The 26,027-nt window shown below is 37.0% G+C and overlaps 1 protein-coding gene across 4 annotated transcripts; it reads left to right on the top strand.

The window, feature by feature from the left end:
- The first annotated feature begins 266 nt into the window (after positions 1-266).
- On the top strand, positions 267-25,606 carry LOC149005451 (cyclin-L1-1-like). Of its 4 annotated transcripts, none has more exons than XM_089136077.1 (10): positions 267-505; positions 4,092-4,173; positions 12,007-12,167; positions 12,300-12,381; positions 12,522-12,662; positions 13,073-13,242; positions 23,665-23,938; positions 24,056-24,470; positions 24,557-24,595; positions 24,687-25,606. In XM_089136077.1, exons 3-10 carry the CDS (start codon positions 12,016-12,018, stop codon positions 24,758-24,760), a joined length of 1,347 nt encoding a protein of 448 aa, XP_088992203.1. In that variant the 5' UTR covers positions 267-505; positions 4,092-4,173; positions 12,007-12,015; the 3' UTR covers positions 24,761-25,606. The 4 variants fall into 4 exon arrangements, with proteins under 4 accessions (XP_088992203.1, XP_088992201.1, XP_088992204.1 ...); XM_089136075.1 differs by lacking the exon at positions 4,092-4,173 and adding an exon at positions 928-1,095; XM_089136078.1 differs by lacking the exon at positions 4,092-4,173 and adding an exon at positions 928-1,112.
- Positions 25,607-26,027: the final 421 nt, after the last annotated feature.

Here is a 26,027-nt window from a genome sequence, read left to right as displayed (position 1 = left end):
AATCACATGATCGATACAATACTTGATATCGATACTTTAAACCTTGCTCAGAAGGTTTCACTCCATATCGCAGCTTTACCTTGCGCTCGGTGGTGCTATGTTTTGCCCTTATTTCAGAAAATCTCTCCGTCTAGTCGCTTTGAGCCTGTGTCACACTTGAAATTACGGGATTGTATAAGGGTGCGTTTGAGAAACTCCATCCAGAAACATTTTTTTCTGTTTTCACGTACGTTGAGGACAAAAATCAACTGAAATGCGTCTGGAAAACCGGTTCAACAGAAAAACGACCCGGATATAAATATCACTCAAGAAACACAGTTTTTGCAAAACACCGCAAGAGTTGTTTTCCTGTTTCAAAAACAACTCAAGGAAAAGTGTGCCCGATAAAATTAACCCCAATCCTTCTAATGTCTTCCAACGTTTCAAGAGGGGCTCGAACGACTCTGCAACTCCAACAGCAGCTGAGGTCGTCTCTTCCAGTCTGCAAACTCGATTCCTTCACCAGGTAGCTTCGTTAATCTTTGTCTATCACTACTTTTTGAGATCGGACTAAATATTGTGTTTGATTGATTTTTTCTGGCCCTGCTTCTCTCTTTGCTGTTGTGTTTCCAGTGCTTTTTTCTTCCAGATGATTATTTTCGGTTGCTTTTTCTTTTGTTTTCTTCGGTGGGTGGGGATGGGTATGAACTCGCTAGATCGCTATAAAAATCTTTATCTTTGTCTTCTCAAATCTGAATTCTCCCTCCTGTGAAGTGAAATTTCAGATTAATCCGTTTCCATTTGCTTCTTCTACTTCTTCTTTTTTTTCTTTTTTTTAATATCATTTCGACGCTTTGGTATGTCAACAACAGAAGGTAATTCATTTTATATTTTCTCCAGTCCAATTTTTTCTGTGATCAATAAAGCTATTTCTTCACTTCATGGTAGTCTTAAATATGGAGAAATGGTTCACTCTCTTGCGATTCGGTTGAACTCGGGGAACGGGTGAATAGGACATGCTTGCCAAGTGTTTGATGAAATGCCTCATAGAGATTTGGTTTCTTTGACATCAATGATTTCTGGATGTGCGTTTGGATCAGTAGTTGGATCACTATCGTAAGTTCATTGTGGGGGTAAAGTCCCTAGCTTATCTTTTGTTATCAATTATTTGTACAAGTGGGGAACTCTAGCAAAAATGACATATCTTTTTGAGCAAATTGCAGTGGTACCCCAAAATGGAGGCCTTAAAGCACTGACACCCCCACTTTATGTTTGAAGATTTTCATTGGACATAATAGTCCAATTTATCACTGAAAACCGTTAAATCACTATTTTTTTCTTCATATTTTTCCCTTCATATTTTTGGAATTAAAAGAAATAGTCAATGATTTAACAGGTTTTAATGACAAATTGGACTAATGCATCCAATGAAAATCCAATTATAGGTTGTCTGTGTTTCAAAAATCGAATTTTAGGTTGTCTGTGTTCTTCAAACATAAAGTGGGGTATCAATGTTTTAAGGCCTCCATTTTGGGGTGCTAGTGCAATTTTCTTTACTTTTTTTAATTATGTTTTGAAGAGTTTTACCTTTTATCTTCCAGTAGGTGTTCTATTATGTTGTGAATTCTTTTCCTAGTTTTAAACAGAATAATTTCTATTGGTCAAGAGTAGTTCTAATTTCTACACCGAATCTATGTTTTCTTATGATTGGTCTGCATATATCCAAGGGGGCTGTTAGCCCCCCACCTTAATGATTTAGTTGAATGAAAAGTAGCCCTTTTGCTTACTTAGGGTTTGTGGTGACTCTGACCTGGGTTTTGATTGTTGACTCCCAGAGTTGATATCCTACTCTTTATTCTTATTCTTCCTTTTCCACTATTTGCTTCTAAGTAGGTATCCTGTGAACCATTATTTTGGTTTCTGGTCATTTGATTGGAAGAAGTTGTATCTTTGCTTGATTCCGTTGGTGGAATTCGGTTTGAAGTCCGGATTCTTACTACCTATTATATTGCTTAATCATTGTTTTGTAAACAATACACCATGTTAGATCGGAATTGTTTGTGAAATTAAAAGTAATCGCAAGCGCACGGTATTGTATCGTGTAGCTAACGGGTCGATCTCAAGGAGATATGTCACTTTAGAATTAATTTCTTAATGATAATGCTAGAGTGCAATGATTAAAATTTGTTAATTACTTAATTAAACTAAACGAACGGTCTTAATCCATACATCTAATGCTATCGAATTGAAATGAAAATTAAAGCAAACATAATCAATGCATAATTAATAAAGGTAGAAAAAAATGCGAATAATAAATAAATAAAAATAAAAGGGAAGTGATCCGAGTGTTAGCTCTAGATCTAGGGAAGGGGAGTATAATTATAATGACTTTGATCGTGGACCCTTTGCCGTAGCTTACAGTCCACCGATCGGGGGAAATGATATTAGAGAAAAATAAATTGCAGAAAAGAAATAATTAAAGCAATAAAAGGAAAGGGAAACCTTAACCAAAGAGAGGCACGACTGTAGGAATCTCTGATCAAGGACCCATGGGAAGGGAGAACAATAAATAAATGCTGAAAGTAAATTGCAGAAAGTAAATAATATAAAGTAAATAATAGAGTAATAAAAGGAAAGGGAAACCTTAATTAAAGAGAGGCACGACTGTAGGCGTGATCAAGGACCCAGGGAAGGGAGAACAATAAATAAATGCTGAAAGTAAATCCTAAATTAAGAACATGGAGGGGTAGATAGAAGCGGGAATGGAGGGAGGAAAGAAGATTATTGAAGAAGGTTACTTACTTGCGAATTGAACAAACGATTTGAATCTCAACCAATCCTAACAACCAGATCTAGATCTAGAATGATCTTGATCTAGATCTACAATTGCTAGACCCAGAGAAAAACTTGAATCTTAAAGCTTGAAACTTGAACTAGAAACTTGAACTTAAATTGCATTATATAGAAAAATTAAACCTAAATATTCAATCTAAAAATTTAAATCTCACAAATGCAAGCAAAGAAAACTAGAGAAAGCCTAAATAAACTGAAGAGAGAAGAAAGAGTGCTTCTACTAAGCTCTAAAAAACGTTCTTCCTTGATGGAGTATGCTCTCCTTTTATAGAGTTTTACATGGGATATGAATCTTGATAGAATTTGAATCAAACTCAGGGTTTCTATTTGACTCAACCAATTAGGGTTTTGATGTACTAATCGGGCTGACTTAGAGAGATCAAATGCACAATTCCACCGTTGGATTTAAGGATCAAGAAGTCGTAAAGCTCTCCTCCAAAAATCAGCTCGGTCAGACACCGGATGACCGTTCGATGAAGGGCTTGATCGAAATTGAACAGAGACATTCAAAAACGGGATTTTTCCTTCTTCCTTATCTGAATATAATTCTTTTTCCTCTTTTTATTTCTTTAATCAAATCACAAATAGGAAATAAGATATTGAGGTATGCAATGACTCTTTCTCCATTTGGACTCTCTCAATAATATTTCTGTATTTTTGACTGATAATTTATAATCTCAGCCGTAGATCAAATTTGCCTTCTTTATCTCTTAAATATTTCGGAGTTGGCCCATAATCACATCTCTAGCCCATCATGCTCCAGATCAGGCCCATTTTCGCATTTGAGAATTTGAATGGACCTCTTGACGTGTAAAATTTGCATGATTTATACCCAAAACTCCAAATATTTGCTTCAATATTGAAAAGTCCTAAAATTTGCAAAAACAACATAAGGTAGCTCCACTCTAAGTGTGTAAAATGCATGTTTTATACCCTAAGATTTCACACATAAATGTGCTAATCAGGAATCACACCTATTGTCCTATTTTTGAGATTCCTGACTGTAGGAGGAAATTCCTTGATCTCAGAATCTAACCAATAGATTGACCTAGAATTCTGTTATCTTATTGTGCTTGATAATCAGCATTTTGGGTTAATTAGATACTCAGTTGATCTGATATGTGTGATTTCTAATTCTAGCTCTGCAGCTCTGTTAGATGTCTCCTATCCCCAGCAGGTCATCCATCCATTTGGTTGTTCTAAGATTTGAGGATCTTAATATTCCCTTTAATGGATCCTTCTGTCATGGTCTTTCCCAGATCCAAATCTCGGTTTTTGTCATAAAATTTCTCCTAAAATCTGGAAAAGATGCTCAAGTCTGTGATCCGCCATGGCTAAAAGGTATGGTATGCCTGAAATACCTTTGTAGATCTGTTCTACAACTTTTAAATTTGAATGTGTTGTATACTCTTTAAATTTAAGACTTTTTTTAATGCATAGTCTTGTTTAATAACTATGTAGAATTTAAAGTTCACTTTTTTTAGGTAAAATTTTACTTTAAATTTGAATGTGTTGTAAACTCTTTAAATTTAGATTTCACTTTATTTCAAGTATATGGTCATTTTTTGTAGTTAATTAGATGTTGATGTTATTTTTGTAATTCTACTTGTTCAAAATGAAATTCCACCTAGAACAAACTTCTAAGAACGAGTTTCTCAAACATGTTTTTGTTTTGAAAATATTTGAAAAACATTTTTGAAACATGTTTGTGAAATGCTCAAAATTATTGAAAAAACATTTTTTAAGAACAGAAATATCAAAAAGTGTTTTTTGCAAAAAAACAATGCTACTGGCATAGAAACATTATCAAACTCACCCTTAGCTTCCATGCCTAAGGCCTAAGGGAAATATAAATTTGAAATAGGGTATTTAATTCCTTAGAAAATGTTAGTGTTGTCTCAAGAGATTGTCAAATCATAGCAGCATTTGCTGCTTTATCCTGATCTTATTGAACGATCTTTCATCTGTTCAATAATCTTTGAAGTTCAAATTAAACAAATGCAATGATGAAATACAGATTGATACAAAGGTGCATGGCTAATGATTAGAAAAGTAGAACGCAAGTACGCAACTATGCTGAACCCTTGAGGTACTACACACACAGAGTAAAATTAGATTATGGTATGACTGTTCATGTTCTGATTAATTCAATTGCTCTTAAAAGATGTAGTTCAGTTACTCTAGTCTTGTTTCTGCACTTGTTTGACCAACCAGAATTTACTTCCGCTCCTTTTAGCGAGTGCGCTTGGTTTTCTTTGTGAATAAACGGTGTTTATTAAATCGTTCTTGGTTGAAGTATGATTTAAAAATGTTTTAGTGAGTGCACTTTGCTTTCTGTTTCCTCGTTGGTAATCAAAGCTTGAAGGGAATGCTAGGGTGTTTTATGTTAAGCCCACCAAAAACCAACCAGCTACTTAAGTTGGTTGTATTTGTTGCTTTAAGTTATAAAAACCTGAAGATGTATTGGGGAACGAGTCTTCTCTTTTTTTGGTTTGAAACTTTAATGCTTAGGAAACATGAGTTTCCAGAAGGATATGGCAAGGTGGATAGCATATTCTGTTTTTTTGTCATGATGCATTCCTTAAACTGTTCTTTGGGTCCTAAATCACCTGCATATGTACTTTTCATCAGCCATAAGAAAACATGCTATACAGTTTGTTGTGTTATTTTCTCATTTATAGGAGGGAACCAATTTTATTGGCTATTACTTGTTTTGCGGATTCTCTTAGGGTCTGTTTGGTTACATGATTCTAGAGATTTGAAATCTCTGGATTCACAAATGGGAGATTTATACCCATTTAGTTGTGTGAATGCCTGGATTCATGAAATCTAGGGATTCACGTTTTTAGAGGGATTCACCTTTTAACACTAAAAACGTGAATCTGTAGATTAATGGGTATGAGGTGAAATCCAGAGATTTTACCCCTACTATAAATTCACTGAACATTTTAACCATGATTCCATAGATGTTTTTTCATGATGAATTACATATTTCATTCCAAAGATTCAGGCTAACCAAACAGTTAATTTTATGAACCATGACTCCATAGATTTGAAATCTCTAGATTTTTGAAATCTTCAGATTCAAGTAACCAAACAGGCCCTTACCTGATTTTGTGGCTCACTGAAAATGATGGGTAAGGCAAAAGGTGGTTCAATACTTATTAGGCTCGTCTTTGCTGCTGGAACTAGATTTTGTTATGTGAGGAGGAAGAACCCTCGAAAGATGATAGAAAAGCTTGAGTTCTATAAGTATGATCCCTGGGTGAATCGACATGTTCTTTTCACCGAACAAAAGATGAAGTGAATTATGAAGGTCCTTTAGGATTTGGGTTCTTGTGCTCCCTAGTCATGTGTTCCCACTTTTTTGAAGTCATGAAAAGAAGCTTGCGGAAGATAATCTTGTTGCTGTCTTGGATATTAATTGTTGCCATTTACATTAACTACCTTTACTCAAGAACAATTATCATTTTACTTGCATAGTAGTTTCAATCCACTAGTGAATGACCCATATTGGATTACTTATACTGGACCAGAGGTTGGTTATCATCGTTGAATCAAGCAGATTGATTAATTAGGTCTTGATTCCCCTGGGATGGTTAGTTGCATATAGCCTGAATGTAGCAAGCCCCTATTAATTTCCAACTCTAACTATTTTTAAGGCAAAAGCCCCAAAAAGGAATTTTTTAAAAACTAAAATTAGGATAGGAAAGACAAGATTATATCATTGTACTTGAAATTATGTTTTTGTAGGATTAAAGAGGCATTACCCAGTTCTCATCGCTTCTGCCAGGGTTTTGGATATATTGGCATAATATATGAAGCCGTATGTCCATTCTTGTAGAGAGACGTTTTCTTGGCTTAAACTCGTGATCATTTGATCACAATGTAATAACCTTAACACCAAGCATGCCATCCATTTTGTAATCTGTCTTTGTGCATCAACCTATATGTCCCTTTGTATTGCTTATTGGGTGGTTTTTGCTCTTTTAATATTCCTTGATTTCTTTAATATGGAACAAATTAGGGTCCGTAAGATTACCTTTTAGTTCATCAAATAGACACATGCCCCTCAATTTACCAAAATAAATAGACAAAAGCCCTTTGTTCGATTAAGGGTTGTTTTGGCACATGCTTCTGTTTCTCAATAATGGTTGCAGGCTTAGAATTTTGCAGTGGGAAAATTTCCTCAGATGGTCAAATTCAAAAAAAATTTACTCAAGAAAATATATATATATATATTTTTTACTTGAACGAATAATTATAAAATCTCAAATTTCGTGATAATTTTTCCTGCTCAACTAATATTCTACCCAAAGCTAACAAATTACTCTGAACCGTAAAAACTTGTAAGAAGTGCTTACCAATTCCTTCAATTTCTTGGCAATTCTAGGGCTGACAATATCCTGTTTTTGGTGTCATCCTATCGTTTGTCAATTTCATCATTTGCAATGAAAGACTTGAAGGTAATTTGGGTAGTTCATGATAGAAAATTTTAAGATTTGATAATTATTTTAAAAAATAGAAGTAGATTTAAAAAAAAAAAAATCTTATTGAGTAATTTTTTTTAAAATCTGACCGCTTGGGAAATTTTCCTTTTGCCTTTCTTAAGCAGCTTTCTTCAGCTACTTCTGATCATGATCCTTTAGTGTTGCATATCTACTGTTAGAGTCGCTTGTTAAAATGTTTTTTGTTATTTTTGTATTTATTTTATTTTATTTTTTTTATTTTCATGCATCACCCTCCTCTAAGGAATTGTATAATTAAAAAAAGGGAGTTTCATTCATGATTGTGGCATCATGGATACATGTTCTTCGTCAATTAAGTTCCTTAGAAAACTAGAATATCTTTGTTTTGGGTTGTATGAAGGAGGTTCATGAGAGGTCTTCTCATACATTTTCTTTGATATTCTGAATGTTTTTGCCTCTTACTATGACCACAATATAATATTTTTTAAGAGTAATAAAATTATTCAATGGATTTTAGATGTTGATGGGATTTTTTTGTCACAAAGGTCTAGGCATGGTTACATTGATGATGGTGATCGTAATTCAAGATATTATCATCCTACGACTGTTTATATTGACACTAAATGTCCTTCTTGAGAATATGAGAAGCTTCTTTTTCACATCGCTTTACATCCTAATTATATGTGACCACGTTAACACTCTTCCTTCTCTTTACTGCACGTGGTTGTCCATGTTCACGTTAAATCTCTTATGCTGAGAATGAGAGGGGGAAAAAAAAACTCCCTTGTTCTCTTACATCCTTGTCATGTGTGATCTACATTGACATTCTCTCTCCTCTTTGATCATAATAATTTCTTTGTTTACAGCAATAGTCTCACCTCTTGATTTATGGGACAAGGCATCTGATAAATGGTAGATTTTCAAATTGATTCAACAATAAAATGTAAATTGTATCCTACTTCCAAAATTTAAAATTCAAGTAGTTTGGTTGGAAGATAAAATAAATTAGTCAGCAAATCATTATGGGCAACGGTTAGAGAGATCTATGAATCTCATTTTACATTTGTTTGGTTACCTAGCTGGAAGGATCTATTAGTCTCCTTTTAGTTTTAAGGAAAACAAAATAAAGTTATTTATTGCAAGTGCATAATTTAAGAATATGCATTTATTTTTCACCTTTTACTTTATTTTGCAATTAATATTTTTTTTACTTTAAATATAATAATTTTAGGTAAGATACGTAAAAAAGTTATATCCGTCTCTTTTGTTTCTGTAAGGGTTTTCACTTTTCTTTTGTTCTATCTTGTTGTATGAACCAATTTAAGAATTGTGTCTTGTGCAAGTGAATTCAACATATATCGAAGTAGTCTCTTTTTTCTTCTTGTTTTTGTATGGTTGTATGACACAACAAAAGTAAAATGAAATGACAAATCTCAATGGTGTTGGGAGTGAAATAAAGTTTGTCCAAGAAGGGATGGCCATATGATAATTGTGGAACTCATGGAACAATTATGATTAATATATACTCTAACAGAATGCTTTTCTATTAAGTGAATCAACCTTTGAAAGTGAAATGACCATAACATCCTTAAGTTTTAGTATTATGACCAAATTGCCCTCATATACCCAACCCTCACCTATCTTCCCTCACATATCCAACCGTCACCTATCTTCTTCTTACACTTCGTCAGAAACCACCACTTCCCCTCCCCCTACCCGTGACCATTGTCTCCACCTTCAAAGTTTTGACTTACTTAATATTATCAAGGCCATTTGGTTAGAGTGGGCAGGGGCGGCTAGGATTGAACTTTGGGGGGGGGGGCGAATAATGAGTTAGGATCACCTCTCCGTTAGGCAAGAAGTAACGTCTTTTCACCACAGATATTGTGTGGGCCCTTGTTGGGACTCACCTCAAAATTATTTTATCATATTTGGACATAGGACTCACAAAAAAAAATAAATAAATTAATAGGAAGATTAAAATATAGATAACACAATTATGGGTAAATTATTAAAAATATTTTAAAATAAAGCATAGGGGCTAAAATTGTACGATTAGATTTATCACCATTTAGAACTTTAAAAGATTATGAAAGAAATAAGGTAGAGGAGAAATTGTAGGAGAAAACTTATAGTTGAAATTGTTATTAAAGGAATAGAAATTTTAGGAGAAAGTTTAGGGATCCTCAAGAAGGCGGGGGGGGGGGGGGGCTAAATGCGAAAATTTCTCTAGTGTGAAATATAGTGTTTAGCCCCCCCCCCCTCCAAGGATCAAGTTTATCGTTTTCGTATTTGTTGCTCAGTCCTCTTCCCTTGTTTTTGCACTTAAACCTTGGTTTCTAGTTTGTGGATCATATCAATCTCAAGGTCAAGGCTAGGTCTGAATCCTCTCTCCTTTGCTTTTCGCTGTTCCTTTTTGATTAGTTTGGTTCGGTTTTTGTCTGCCTGTCTGGTGTTTTATTTTCTGTTATTGATTTTCCTCCCATTTTGTTTCCGTGTTTAATCCTGCAAAATCATTTGTAATTCCAAGAGTAACGGGTCATTCAAGGTTCAATTTTTTCTTGTGTAGTTCTAGAATTTTATTTGAAGCTCGATTGTTATTTTCCGTTATATCAGAAAAGGGTCTACCTGTCTTTTGGCAAAAAGGAAGTGAAATTACATGCTTGCTAAACTTTCACTCCTTTAAGTTGGTGTGGACCAGTCAATTTAAACAAATATGTTTGTTAGTTTAGGAAAATTATAGCGTCAAACTTGTTTGTTGCTGGGTTTCATTTTCTCCATGTTCAATGATGAGTTATTAGTGAACACACGTTTCAACGAGGGTTCATTTCTTGCATTGTTTAACCACTGAATAGATTTTTAGAAAAAAATTTGTAATATTAATTTTCCTGGTAAGTTCTGAAGACAATAATGATTTGTTCTCCAAAATTTATAGGAAGATGGCCGACAATAATGCATTTTCTTAACGTCAGATTTTTGTTTGTTGTCACCAATCTACATGCCAAATCTACATGAGTTCTTGGTGTAGATGGATTTCAAATCTCTATTGAAGGGGGAAAGGATCCAGGGCATAAGTAGTACATGGTTCCCCCTTTTGGAACTTTATGATGTGACCAACCACTGCGCTGGATTTTTACCTTCACTCAAATCAGAACTCTGGGATTCCTCGACCCATCCATAAGTGTAAGGCTAAGTGGTCTTCTCACGGTTTATCATGAACAAAACTTAGGCTTTGTTCCAATGGTGTTGTGAGGAACAAAGCTACTGTAGGAAGATACTTGGTTTAGGTGATTGTTGAAGTGCTTGTTATTGGTTTTTCCAATTAGGATAGTGCACCCTTTTGGTGTTAACTAACTTGTTGTATAGACTACAGATGTTGATAGCTCATCATATAGAATATTGTGTTTTGCTAACAGATGATATTTTTATAGCCGCTAAATTCTGCTTTTGGTATCTAAGCTTGCACAATTGGTTGGTTAAGCTATTGTAAATTGTCCTTGAATGCAAGTCAAAAGATTAATGCTGCTTTGGGTGTCTAAGGTTGCCAAATTGGATGGTTAAGCTTCCTTCCCCTTGGGTGGGGGGTGGGGGTGATTGGTAAAGAAAAAGATTCCACCATTCTGTTTTATGCTTAGTTACATTTATTTATACAACTAATAGTACATGAGATTGTTGTTTTGCCACATTCCAAAACTATTTATATATATATATATATATATATATTTGTCTTTCTTCTTTTTGGCATGTTAATCTTTAATGCTCTTTTGTACTCACTTATGAGAACACTAACCATCACTTGCAATTTATTTAGAGAGTATGTTCAACTCAGGGGAGAAGTCATACCAATAAGTTAGTGGTAATTTTGTGTGTGGTAGAGGTAGGAGATAATCTGGTGTGAGATAATCTTCTGGTGCTTTGCCAGATGAGAGATGTGGTACTAATTATGATTTGTGTAAATTATTTTGTAATATATGTCAAAATGTTGCATAAATATCCACATTGAGTTGTCTTTCTTTCCTCTGATGTTATTTGTTGTTGCGTAGCCCTCTCATGTGTTCTACATCTGTTCTGTTGAATACGAAAAAAATATTTAAGTAAACCATCCTCAGATGTATTTCGATCATTTCTATTCAATTCCGTGCCCATTGGTACGTATCTGCGATAGGGTAGGGTACAAATTGAAACGTCTCTTAAGATCACCCGACTGATATACTTTAGACCCTTTGGAGGGGACTAAATATAGTTGATGCGTCTAATTTCAGAGTCCTCTTTGTGGCTTTGAGCCCTTCACATCTCCGTTCTTTCGCAGCACCAAGGACAGTCATCGGCGTTCTTAGTAGCAAAGCTGCAAATGTCACCTGATACCTCTTTTATTTTTCTATAACAATATTCATCTGCTGAAGGTTTCAATTTCTTCAAATTTTCCAATAGGTTCAGTTAGGGTTTGATCTGTAAGCACTTATTAGTTGATTTCTCCTTGTTTGAGATGGTATGAACTGCATTTCTTTTTAAAATTTCTGTGTGTCAATTTCAGTAGGGAGGACTATTGTTGGAAAACCTATCAAGAAATCTAAGAAAAAAGAAGAAAGACAAAAAAGAATCTAAAGATACAAATTGCACTTAGTTGGTCTGATGGTAGATACCCTCTAATGCGTCTGCCTTCATGGGTTTATCCTTATGCTTAAAGCTTCTTTTTGTTTTGCAGTTGTCCGTAATGATTTACACAGCACTTGATACGTTCTACCTGACGGATGAGCAATTAAGAAACTCACCATCAAGGAAAGATGAAATAGATGAAGCTACAGAAACAACACTTAGAATTTATGGATGTGATCTCATTCAGGAAAGCGGCATTTTGCTCAGATTGTATCCTTTAAAGATAGTAATAAATTATATAGTTATTTACTTGGTGAACCAGGTCCTTTTTTCTTTGGAAAAAAAAGGGAGATTTTGATTTCCTTATTATTATATTTTGTTTTCTTAATCTTATAATGCCAGACCTCAGGCAGTAATGGCAACAAGCCAAGTTCTATTCCATCGTTTCTACTGCAAGAAGTCATTTGCTCGCTTTAATGTGAAGGTTGCTTTCCTTACAACTCTTCCCTCTTTCCAAATTATGACTTTCCTTGATAATAACTTATAAGCTATTGCAATCATTACTGGTTTTGAAAATCTATTATCACCCATGACTTTGTTTATGATGTTCTGGTTTCATTGCAGAGGGTAGCTGCTAGCTGTGTTTGGCTCACCTCAAAGCTGGAAGAAAGCCCGAGAAAAGCGAAGCATGTGCTTATGGTATTCCATAGGATGGAGTGTCGAAAGAGAAATTTACCCATAGAGCATTTGGACGTCTTTTCAAAGGTTAACTGAAAACATTCACATATATCTTTTGCTTGTTATTTCTTTAATTCCAACCTTCTAATTTTTTTTTGTTATGGTATCATTGAGTGAATTTTAGAGATTCTGTGGGGATTTTCTTCCTCTTGTTCATCCAGTATGAAGGACAAGGTTCAGATATTTTTGTTTTATGCTGAAGTTAGCTGGGGTTGCTACTGCAAGTAGCACTTGCCCTAATGCAATTATGATGTGTCTTCGTTTTAAACTAAGTAATTGTGTCTGGAATTTTCTTTTATTTGTCTTACAGAAATATTCAGAGCTGAAGATTTATGCTGAAGTTAGCTGGGGTGCAGTAGCACTTGCCCTAATGCAATTATGATGTGTCTTCGTTTTAAACTAATTGTGTCTGGAATTTTCTTTTATTTGTCTTGCAGAAATATTCAGAGCTGAAGATGGACTTGAACAGAACAGAGAGACACTTATTGAAAGAGATGGGTTTCATCTGTCATGTTGAACATCCTCATAAGTTCATATCAAACTACCTTAAAGCTCTTGAGACACCTTCAGAGCTGAGCCAGGAAGCTTGGAATCTTGCGAATGATAGGTACTTATCTGGATGAATGTCTTCTGAGTATTTTTGTTGATTTCATCATACTCACCTTCTTCCCTTCCTTCTTATGCTGCTGCTTGAACTGATAACTTAGTGTAGTGACTTTTTCCTTTATGTGCTATTTAGATTTGAGCATCAGTTCTTTCATCATTCAACCCTAAAGCAGAGTGCCCGAGTAACCACTGCTTCGACTTAGACTGTTAAAACTGTTGCAATGGATTATGATATTGTTCTGTTTTGGAGATCAAGTGAACCTTGGATCATGAATTAATTTGGAGGATTGTCTTTGTTCTTTCCCTGTCGCCCTGTTACCTTTTTGAAACTGTATGCTTGATGGCAGCCATCACCCTGTGACATGTGATGTTTACCTAGGTATGGTACTTACCTAGTTATAAAAACTTTCAATTGCCGTATGTGATAAGGATCAAGTCCCAATAAGAAGTTTCATTGTTCAAGGTGGTATATATTGGGCATTGGAGGTTTAATAGAATTAAGCAGAGTATAAGTTTCAGGTGGTCTGTCCTATATGGGGTTTGATCATAGTAAAAAATTCAATGGAAACTCAAGTTTTGACAGGTTTTTGGTAGTGTTTTGGGGTGGGATTTTGCATTTAAGCTAATTAGAGTATAAAGAACAAATTGACACATGCATTTTGCTAAAAAATTCAATGTAGATATGTCGTTCAAAGTATTTAACATCAATGTAGAGTTGAACGCGAAGTACACAATAAGCTTAACTATACCTAAGTACATAACATTCAATATATGACTTTTAAGTTCAATTCAAAACATCAAATAAACTCAAAACATCAAAATTCAAATACGATGTAACTAACAATAAAAATAAAATGAGAAGTACAATTCACTAATTCAGTGCCAAAAGGAGTGCCTCAGTGGATCCATCCCATGACTTGAGTAGTATTGTGCCTGTGACATCCTCTCCTCTGACCAACAGACATAGACATCCCATGACATGTAATGCCTATGGTTGTCGAGGCAATCGACAATTGTAGCTCTATAGGTCTGGTTGTCAACATGCATAAGATAAATAATCTAAGGGAATACACAATATAGATAGGAAAGTTCTAATTCAGCCTCAGGGGGTAGGGGTTGGGATTGCACACCGAAGATCTACTCCACAAACATTTGTGCCCCCTATTTAGCATCTATATAAGTTGCACCCCTATGTACGCATACCGTCCTCTTGTCAGACGCTGATAATACATCCTAGTCTATTCCACTAGTTTATGTCTCCCATAATCCTGAGGAAACCCTTGACCATAAGATGCATGACAGTAAGCCCTAGAAGAAGATGCAACACTCTTCATACCACTCTAGTATGAGTGGGGATCTGCTGTGGCTGGTATCTAGTATCCGACTGTGGAGCCTCTTGACTCATCTAGACTCATAGATCCCATGAAACCTGTCAAGCTATTCACATCTGTGGGATGGTAAGACCCGTATGATGAATTGTCATCCTCATACCTATGTCTATGTTGCTTCACTTTCCCCTTCTGGCTATGGGTGGAAGTACAACCTCGAGATGCTGGTGGACCGTGGTCGACATCCTGGGTAGTGTGGCTGAATTGAGTCTCCCCCGTGAACCTCAATGGCTCTCCCTGTCGTTGACTCTCAACTGGGGTCATTGCTAGCTTTGGTGGTGGTCTCTCCCGTGGATCTGCTGGATCCTAATCAACAAGCCCAATCATCATCATCATCATCACAACCACTGTCATCCCCACTACCAAGTCCAACATCATCATCATCGTCATCATCCTGTGCCTGACTAGCGAGTGGTTGAGTAACATCATCTGACCACAATATTATCCTCACAATATTATCCTCACTGACATTGGATGCACCGGGGTGTGGTACAAAGGGACGTTTAGGCTTGGTGTGCACTCTCCCATCTGTGGCTAAGAACTCATCCACATTAGCTCCCATTTCTCATGCAATTTGACTGCTGGGTCAACCTCCTGCCTCATCCAACAATGGCTCTCTGACCCACTCAAATAGGGGGTCCTCCTCATCATCATCAATGGCAAAGATGTCAGCCAACTTAATCTTGTCCCATTACCTCGCTCTTGACCTAACTTAATGTGCTCCTCTCTCAACTTCATATTATAGTGAACTTATACAAGATCCTCTAGCCGCTTCATCCCCAAACGATTCGGCCTCTTAGAATGTATCAAATTGAATGTGCTCCAATTACACTCGCAGCTGGTGGTAGAAGATGTCTGGGAGAGCACTTTAACTGCAATATTAATCAAGTGCTCTGAGTCTTAACTCGTATTGTAGCCACCAGTACCACTTAGCTACAAGAAACATAACCAACCAAATTAGTAATGGTAAAAATAAATTGTGTCAGAAACTCAAATTGAGTATTTAAAACTTAGACCTAGTGACTAACCAGGATTGGTGTTCTCCAGAGCCTGAATAGTCACTAAGTGACCGAAGTTACCAATAACATCTCTAAAAGCCTTTAACTACAATAAATAATTACAACGTTAGTATAAAGAACAAGTAGTTATCTTTAGTACTAGACTACTAGTCATCTCACAAGTCACAAGTCACAAGTCACAACTACTTGCTGGACTACTCGGATCAAATCTGTCCTCATCCCAAGTTCTCTACATGGGATTCAAATAATAGGCTATCATACAAGCCAACAAACATAATAAGTATTAACTATCAAGTAATAACTTGAAAATTTTAGTAACTTTTAATTCACCAGCCAAATGAAATGGATGTTTCAATTGCCTTTCCCACCTCTCCTGGATGATATCAAGGAATTTTTGGCTGCCCTTAGGTTTTATTTTCCTAACCATCTCCTTCATCATCTCCACTGCAGTCCATATATGTGGTAAAGTTGGTTTCCTTTGTTGTGTCTACCAACTTCAAGATTGTCACCACAGGGTCTAGTTGCTTCACAACAACTTTTAGATTTCCCCAGAAGGTATCACTGGATATGGTAGCCCGTGTTGCTCTCCCTGCCAGTGAATCTGACTGGGGCCAACTGAACCACTCTTCAAATGCAAACATCGCACGTAGTTGGGTTTTCTTTTTCTCAAAACACTTCAAGGCAATACAATTTGTAACAAATAGAAGCGTGGGAAAAAATGCAAGAAGTGTATGATACAACAGGTAACCTTAAGGAGTGGTAGCAAAATTGTTGATTGATCAACGCGAGTGAATTGTGATTAGACGCTTCATAAAACCGTGACACATCTATGAGCACTAGCTCGTCGTTCAACTTGGCATAACTGAAACCGGCCTTTTGTAGTTGACTATCTATGAGCACCCTTGACCTACAACCACCCGCACTCACAGCAACTCAAAAAAAAAAAAAAAAAGGGCTAACGCGCCCGGAATTCGGTGGGTCATCCCCCCTTCCTAGGGTCCCCCCACCGACCCAGTGACACCAACCACACCTACAATCGTCCATGCCCCCTATTAACTCGAGTAGTTTGATTGGTCACTTTCCCCCTTGCTTCCCCCGGGGGGGATTTAGCAGCCCCGTCTGAGTTCTTGTGACCTCAGGCCTCACCAATTCACCACCACATATCCTCCTCAACATAACCAATGCATATCCATGGTTATATACGAATGTGGTCGCATGTAAAGCCCGTTGAATAACATTCTTCACAAATTTGATTTGCCCCATGTCTTTTATTATCAAATAAATACAATGTGCCTCACAAGGAGAAGAGCCTAAAGGTGGGGATCTCCATCAACTTCATCCCAACCTTCTTGAAATTGGAGCCATTATCAGTCACAATCTACATCAAACCTCTTTCACCACACTCTTCAGCAACCCATATATGTATTTTGCATCCTTCTTGTAACTAGATGCATCAACAGACTTGAGGAACATTGTACTCCCATCATAATTCCAGCATAAAATTCTAGTGGGACCAGTCCAACCATCACACATCATTGTCACCCCATAGTGCCTCTACATTGGCTTAAGACCATCAATGTAGGTTTTCAAGTCTTCCTTATGCCATGGGAGATATATATTATATATCTCATATGGGGTTGGCCCAACCACCCCATGTCTAGCGCCATTGATCGCATCCGCCATCACTTTGTAATAAGGCCCATGTGCAACATTTACATGAACATTGTGATATAATGCCCACTTAGAAAAGGCTATCCCCACCTTCTCCTTCACATTACCCCACATGTGCTTAAATTTCTTTTGTTTTGTTTGTGGCCTCGCAAACAAGTCAGGATCAATGCATAGTATTTGCATATTGGGATCTATGGCAATGGGTCTAGAAGCAGTAGATGTGGCACTGGGTCTAGGTGCAACAGATGTGGCACTAGGTTGTGGTCGTGTGGCCCGTGATAATGGAGCTGACTCTCTTACACTCTGGCTCCTCCTCATATTGGAGCTGCCTCTGCTTGCCCTCTCAAAATCCGGATCTCTAGGTGACCTTGCACCCATGGCCCTTTGTGTCTTCCTGATCTCATTGAGTCCATGAGACTTCCTACTCATCCTGAGTACTCTCTCCATCTTTGCCTCTGGGGATGATGCATCATCTAGATCCACATTTTGCTCTCCCACCTCCTCTAAGCATGCTGTCTGGAACTCATCCATCTTTACTTTCTTTTGTGCCCTCTTCTTTTGCCCTCCTGTCACATTTTGCCATTGCCACTTTAACTTCATAAGGGACATTGGGGCATTCAACCGCATTGCGGTCCCCTCTCGCTTGATGGATCTTTAGTCGAGTGGCCCCACCTGATCCAATCTTTTTCAAACAATATTTACACTCTGACTTCTTCCTGTCAATTGTTAAAGGCCTGTCATGCTGCCAAGCTATGTTTGACATTGTGTTTTTGAGTCTCTGACTCAATAGCTTGTGCCTGATACAAAAATACATAATAATCTCCGTTATTTTAGCCTGAAGACACTAAACACACATTACTTGTAAACTAAGGTATTCATAAACATTTTGAAAATTTTTTTCCTAATTAAAAATAATTTTTTACAATAATTATTAAATACAAGAAAAATCAGAAAACATAGTAAAACACTTCAAAAATCAAATTCAATCAATTGCATAGGTAAACTAAGGTATTCATAAACATTTTGAAAATTTTTCCTGATTAAATTTTTTTATAATTAAAGATTTTTGTATAATAATTATTAAATACAAGAAAAATCAGAAAACATAGTAAAACACTTCAAAAATCAGATTCAATCAATTACATATGTAAATCTACTTATTAGAGACAATACATAATAATTTCAACTCAATCCAATAAGCTTTGAGCATGAAGCAAATAAAAAATGTAATTTTGTAGGTATTTTTTAAAATCAGAAAAATAAAAATAATAGAACACTATAAAGATCAAATCCAACAACCACCACTTGTTAATCTACCTACTAGAGACCATGGAAAAAAATTTTCAAAACATTCCAACACCATTTGACCACGAAAGAAATGAAAAAAAAAAAAAAAAAATAGGGGAAACTTAGGTTACCTTGCAACTAGCTTGAAAAGAGTGAAATAATTCACCAAGATGGGCCAAAATCAACAAAGGAGTGCTCAAAATGAGTGTTTCGACTGAATTTTGTTCCATGGGTTTGATTGATGAAATGAATTGGGTGCATTGTGAGATCAAAAGAAAACCATTACTGATATTTAGGAAAAAATTGGGTTTGAATAGAGACGGGAATAACTTACTAGATGTTGTATGGTTCAAGGGTAGTTTAGCTTTTGAGTCTTTGACAATATTTATGTCCTTGTACCTAATCTACAATGTTCTATCTATTTATTATAAATATAGGTAGGCTGGTGTGTATGAACACATGCTGTTATTCCTGATTTCTGTGTGGTATCTGAGGTGTGGATCCTATTATTCTAACCCTAATGCCCTCCTATCATGAAATCCTAGAACCTCCACCTCTCTCTCTCTAGTTTTTTTTTTTTTTTGGGGGGGGGGGGGGGGGGGCAACACATCTGTCTCTTTCTTGTCTTGGTTTCAGCACTGTCAGTTACGACAGTTGTTGTCTCTGTCCCACTTTGGATTTTAGTGCTGGCAGGCACCACTGCTGGCCTCCGGCTTCTAGTGACTGCACTGTACATCATTACTCCTCTCTTTTCACTCGTGGTGTTGAGTTATCTCACTGAGGGCCTTTTACCTTGCAATGAAATGAATCCCTCTTTCAGTTGAATTAGTTGATGATCTCTCTGGGATCCTTCTTGTAGTGTTGATGTTATTTTTATTAACCTGATTTTACCAGCAATAATGTCTAAACTAGCTACCACATCAACTGGATCAAGGGGAGTTAGTCTGTGACTCTACTATGTTTTTTCCCTGGCTCCATCAAATTGGATGAGATAATTGCTTGAAGTGGTTGCATTCTTGGGTTCAATGGTGTATTAACTGTTGAATCTGGAGTTTTTTTTTTGGGGGATGAATGAATCTGGAGGTTACTTACCTCCTTGTAACTGATCTTCACTCACTTATCGTAAATATAGGTGGCTGGTGTTTTGAGTATATAAGCCATTATTCCTAAGATCAAAATGGCATTAGAGCTAGGATCCACATTGGTAACCTAACCATAATGGCCTTCATCGTGAGACCTGAAACCTCTGGCTGTTCTCTCTATCTATATTCCTAATCTCAACACTGGAATAAATTCTAGTAGAGAATGACTCGTAGAACAGGGAAAAGAAATCAGATTTTGAAGGAGTCCCAATGATGTAACCCCACTCTAGGGTTAGGATTAGCCCAGAATCTCCCAGCAAATATTCACCAAAATTCTAATGGGTTGGTCTAAAGTAACGAGGAATACTAATGGAAAGATATATGGGTTGCTAGGGAAAAGTTAGGGCTTTACTAAATTCCTGTTGTATGATCTTGAAAGACAGAAGATACCCTAGGATTGATAGAAAGAGAAATGAGATAATTTGGATTGATTTGGTAAGGTTTAGGGAAGATAGTGGGGATAATTCTTGGACAAAATAATTGATAAAGAGTGGATAATTCTTGGATGAAACAATTGATTGAGTCTTTTCTTTCTTTCTTTGCTCTTCTTTTCTTTTCTTTTCTTTCTTTCTTTCCTCTTCTTTTTGGTTTCTCAGATTGCCACTGGTCAGAAAAGAGAGAGAGGAAGCTGAGAGGGAAAAAGGGGGGAAAGGGGGTTCTACAAGTTAAAGGGGAGGTGGGGGAGGGGCCTGGGTTTCGCAGGGGGTAGGGGAGGGAATCTCAGGGGCTGGCAGGGGTGGGGGAAGCGAATTAGAGGGCTGTGATGGGAGGGGGTGGGGATTCCTTGGTGGCACAAGAGATGGAAGCTGGGGGGTGTTGGACATACTTGATGGAGCTGCTGTTGAATATGAAGGTTGCTGATCCTTGAAGTTGAATGCTGCAATTGGACGCAAGAAACATTAAGAATCTGCAGGGGTCCTCCCAGGAAGGCTAGGACCTAATTTCCCACGAGAGTTCTTCAATTCAATGCTTACTGTTTTTACAAAGAAGAGAATGGCTTATAGCCTTACATCAAGAAAGAATGAATCTAACTGGGGACTCAACTAGGAATTATAAATTAACTCTGCTAGGTTTCCTTTATAAGTTAGGATGCCGTTTACAATTAAATAATGGCCATATAAAAGAACTTGACTCAAAATAAAAGACAATTATCCATAATGACTCCTTATGTCACTAAAAACTCCAATGACGAAACTTAAATTAGGACTTCAAAACATAAATGGACTCCTAAAATTAATACCAAAATTCTGAAAATAAAATAATCGACTAATTAGGGCTGGAAAATGATCAAATTGCCCTATGGATTCGACCGGCCCTAGGTGTGCCATCTTGGTCAGGCCTTGGGGTCCAAACCAGGGTTTCAACCAGGGGGTGGGCCTTTGTTCATATCACTGATTACAACATCAAATAGGGACAATGATGCAAGACTTCTTAGGAGCATGTGAATGGCGTGCATACTTGTTAAGGGAGATCCTACAGTTAGAGTCTTACACTACTCAATGCTTTTAACTTTGACTTTAGGAGTCAGCCACCTAGAATAAATCAGAAACCTAACAGCGAACTGAACAAAATAAAAATCATTAGGCAATTCCTAGTTCACACCTCTTTGGACCCTGCAAGAGTGGACTTGCAAAATTTAGCGGCATTTTATCCGTGTAAATTTTTCTCAATGCTTGGCAACATGTTTTTGTCTGCTGGATCCACTTAAGAAACTTCCATCTTTTGTCTTCTGCTTATTTATATTTGATATTTTGAAGTAGATTCCGTATTGTTGATTCCTATGTAAGTACCTATTGGACTTTGTATAAACGGAGATTAATGTAGTTAAGAGTCTAGAAAAGTCGAAAGCTATTCTTATTCTTTTTTTCCCTTCCCCCTTCCCCCTGCTGATGGGGTTTCTAGGCCCTTCACTTGACAATTTGTCGGGGTTGATTGGAGCCCCTGTCATGGGACTGGTCATTCTAGAAGTTAGGTCACTTAATCCAAGGTAATTTGTCAATGCTGGTAAGAGGATTCAAAGACAGGTCGCCTGTTGGTTTAGACCAGTGCCCATGCCAACTCCACTGTCCCCTTCGGGTTTCAGATGGAAGCTACTTAAAAGAAGAATGAAGTGAAATTCAGTAGTGTCACAGTGCATGAGGCTACTACAATTGCAGGTTCCGGGAGGGCAAATGTACGCAGCCTTTCCTAAGGGTCAACTTTCACTGAGACTTTGGTGAAAGTTGTTTGGGGTGGGGGTGTGGAAGAACATCCGTCCGAAACCAACTGTTTCAGTCCATGTCAGTCAAACCGTCTTCTTCTTTACTTAGCTCGTCATTTTGGTAATTTTGTCTCCTCTGTCTCCTTCCGTCTCAAATGCTTTTAGTTTTCTGGGTTGAAAACCTTACAGACGACCAGTTAACAGGTCCTGTTCCAGATTCTTTGGCGTCTCTTTAGCTGCTGAAGAGTGAATTTGTCAAATAACCTTCTTCAATGGTCTAAACCAAAGTTTCCCAGTTCTGTTTTGGTGGATACTGCTGCTTGGAACAGCTTCTGCTTCCAGGAGCTGCTTGTGACACTTGTGAATGTGTTACTCTCCATTGTAAGAGAATTTACTCCAAATTGGAAAGGAACAATCCTTACACATTGCAGATCTTGATCTTATGCATCAGTAGTAACATTTCTCTAATTAGTTGTTAGAAAATGAATGTTACCAGTACGATTTCTCCCAACTTCTCTAAACTTCAACCATTGCAAAATTGATGTAAGCCCACAGGTACCGCTTCAGAAGAGCTGACGACTCTGCCTACTCTCAATGCACTTCATGTATCAAACTATCAGCTTTATAGGAAGGACCCAAATATTAGAAGCAATATTGTTGTGAACACAGCTGGCAACCCAAACATTGGGAAGCACAAGCCACTCCCCTCCTCAGGTACCCAAAAGAAAAAGCCAATATAGGGCCGAAACTAGAGACCCAAATTTCAGGGAAATTCCCTGGTTTTGACCCATCTCGCAAAATTTCGGCCATATCTTGGTTTTGAGGTGGCCAAAACCAGCCTCTAACACCAAGATTTCAAACCTTGGCCTTACTTTGTGCTTTTAAGGAGAGTTTCGAAGTTCTGAATGGGCAACAAAAAGAACGATAAGTTTACATCTATTAAGCTCTTATATATCATTATGAAGCTTAGGATATGCACCCCAAAAGAATTATTGTCCATGAAAGATATTAACACCTGGCCTAGGATTCAAGCAAGATGGGTCAAAGGCAAAAAAATAGATAAATACTTAACAGAGAATGTGGAGAAAGGTAGAGGTTGGAAGTTTAAAAGTGCATCCATTGATTATTAAAGCTGTGGAGTACCATAAGTGAAGCTGTACATGCTCACTGTGCATTAGGCACGGATTGTTGGAAAAGTGTAATTGCTCTACAAATGATGGGACAGATGATTGGGATAAGACACTTTATTTTGACATTTGGCCTATCTGAGGAATTCCTTGCCCATACGAATGACCAACAGATGCTCTAGTTTCTAGTGACAAATAACCATCACTGTCCAGATGCCCAAAATATTGTGTTGTTTGGAACACTGTTCTGAAGAATGAGAAAGAGGTAAGAGATTTTGGGGACTTTTCTTTCACCTGTGGAGGCCCACAGCTCCTCCTATGGAAAGCCCGTGCTTGTATTTCTAGCCCCCCTAGGTTGAATTATTGCTTTTACTCCCTCTTTCTGTATCCGTGTGTAGTTCATCATGATAGTTATATCGTGACTGTTTGCATTTTAATGTGTTTCCCTATATTTTTAGTGTAGCAGTATATAATTGATTTTCTGTAGGGTTGTCCAATTTTTATTTATTTATTTTCACTTCTTCCAAACTAGCTTTGCTTCAAGCTTTCATGCCTGAATTTTTTTCCTTCCGTGATTTTTTTTGAGCAGCCTGCGTACAACCTTGTGTGTTAGATTCAAGAGTGAAGTTGTGGCTTGTGGTGTTGTATATGCGGCTGCTCGAAGATTCCAGGTACCACTTCCTGAGGACCCCCCATGGTGGAAGGTTTTTGATGCAGAGAAGTCGGGGATTGATGAAGTCTGTAGGGTTTTAGCACATTTGTACAGCCTTCCTAAAGCAGTATACTTACCTGTGTGTAAGGATGGAGATTCATTCACAATATCAAAACAGACAACAGACACACAAGGGCAGCAAAATTCTAAGGTGAATTACGATCTTATGCTTCATTCTCATCCTTTTCAAGATAATGGAATTTAAGTTTATTCTACGACATTTTATTTGTAAAAATTCACTATCCGTGATTTTTATCCTTTTGCTTAGGAAGGAACACCAAATGGACCAGTAGCTAATAATGATACATCTAGTCCCAAGGTTGTACCTGCTGTTTCCAATCAAGACACTGGTGCTTCGAAGGGTGCAATTCTAAAAGCAGCCATTGAAAAATTAAAGGAGTCCAAGAAAAGTGATGAAGACAATAAGAATATCTCAATTGATGAAGTGATGAGAGAAGAACCTCCATCGAAGTCCAAATCTGAGCACAGACAGGATGTAAGTGGAGAACGGAACAGAGAGAAAGAAAGGGAGAGATTAAAAGCTCGGGACCGTGAGAGGGTAAGAGATGGAAGGGATTCTGACAGGGAAAGGGAAAGGGAACGGGAGAAAGAGTTGGAAAGAGAACGGGAGAAATTCAAGGATAGAAGTCATCGTTCAAAGGACAAGCAGGGAAAAGATTCAGGTAATCCAAGCTTCCTTTATTTCTCGTGCTTTATCGTTTTTCGAATTCTTTATGTGCCTAATTCTTAAGCTGTTCATGTGTTTCAGGGGGGCATTCAGACAAATCAAGACACCATTCGGCACGAGGTATGTATATGTTCTGCCATTGTTTTTATGATGTATAGAATTTTCTCAAAGGAGGATTGTTCCATCTGAGGCTATTTATTTGTTGTTTTAGATCGTGGCGACTACCATAGCTCCTCTTATTCTTCCCGCGAGAAGGATCGACACAGACATCATCCATACACATGAACCAGAAATATTCTTTGCCTTGTGACTACTGCGTTTGCAGCTTGATTACCTTCAACTGTATGCTGTTTGGATGTCAAAACAATCCATACGGAAAATGGGTGGTGAAAATCTTGGGAGCATCCGACGAGATTTCTTTATCATGTTGGAAAATTTGTATATTGCTTTAGGTTCTTTATTTATCATTGAATCACCAATATGCAAAGTCCTGGCAAATTGCTGCCCCTGGATGTTTTAGCAGCGAAAGTGCACGACTGGTTATTCAACGATCCTTTTTGTGTTAAATTAATGTGTTTGAGCTGGGAATGAGCTGTTACAGTTTCTTTTGCTTACAATTTGCAGATGTAAATAATATATTCGTAATGGGTGAATGCCCATTGAAATCTTTGTCTAGTTTGTTGTCATCTCATCAAACCTTTCTTTTTCTTTGGCACAAAAAACCTTCTTTCTTTTATATTTTCAATCAAAATCTCAATTTTTCTGTTGAGAGTTAATGCATTTCTTTGAAATTTCAAGATGGGTAGTGTTGTGAATAAAATATCCTAACTCCGGTTCAGGCCGGTATAATAGCTAAAGGCAATGAATTAAATTCATATAAATGGCCAAAAGACTTAAAAGAGTACTATTCAATGTCACTACATGTTTATTGTATTTTGACTCATACTCATCTAACACTGAGAAGAGAACAATAGAAAATAGAGAATCATTACTCAGCTCTTACCAAATGCACTCAAACTAAATAGTTGAAGAGATTGCCATTAGCTTTTATCTTTATAAACTTTAGCAACATTCAAAACATCATCTCTAGTTAATATGATCTGACTTCCTTGACCAAACCAAGTAAGTTCACCAGCCAATGCATCTACTTGCTCTTTACTGTCCACATCATCAAGAACAATAATTAAATATTTCTCTACAAAATATTTGTTCTATAACTTGTTTTCCTCTATGGTAATCACCATTGTCAAAGTCTGTTTTTTTATGAGGAATTTCTTAACTTGTATTTTCATCTCCTTGGTCTTAACTAGTGGTTTTTCTTTTGATACGAAATGATTGCAGGGATCAACCAAAGCTAGTTGAATTAGTCGCCAGAAGCGTTCTGGGTGAATTGATTGGTTGGACCCTGTTTTCTAATTTTAAGTACCCTATTGGAATGGATTTCCATGTAAGTAATCTGCTATCTTTATTAAAAATTGACTCTAATAGAGTTTAGAAGACTTTTGTCAAATAAACCCACGAGATTTCGAGAATATCATAATAGGAGAAACCT

Source organism: Hakea prostrata, chromosome 9 (assembly GCF_041222555.1).
Source record: "Hakea prostrata isolate BN-2017 chromosome 9, UWA_Hpros_2, whole genome shotgun sequence".
Lineage (NCBI taxonomy): Eukaryota > Viridiplantae > Streptophyta > Magnoliopsida > Proteales > Proteaceae > Hakea > Hakea prostrata.
This window is presented reverse-complemented; position numbering and strand designations above follow the sequence as displayed.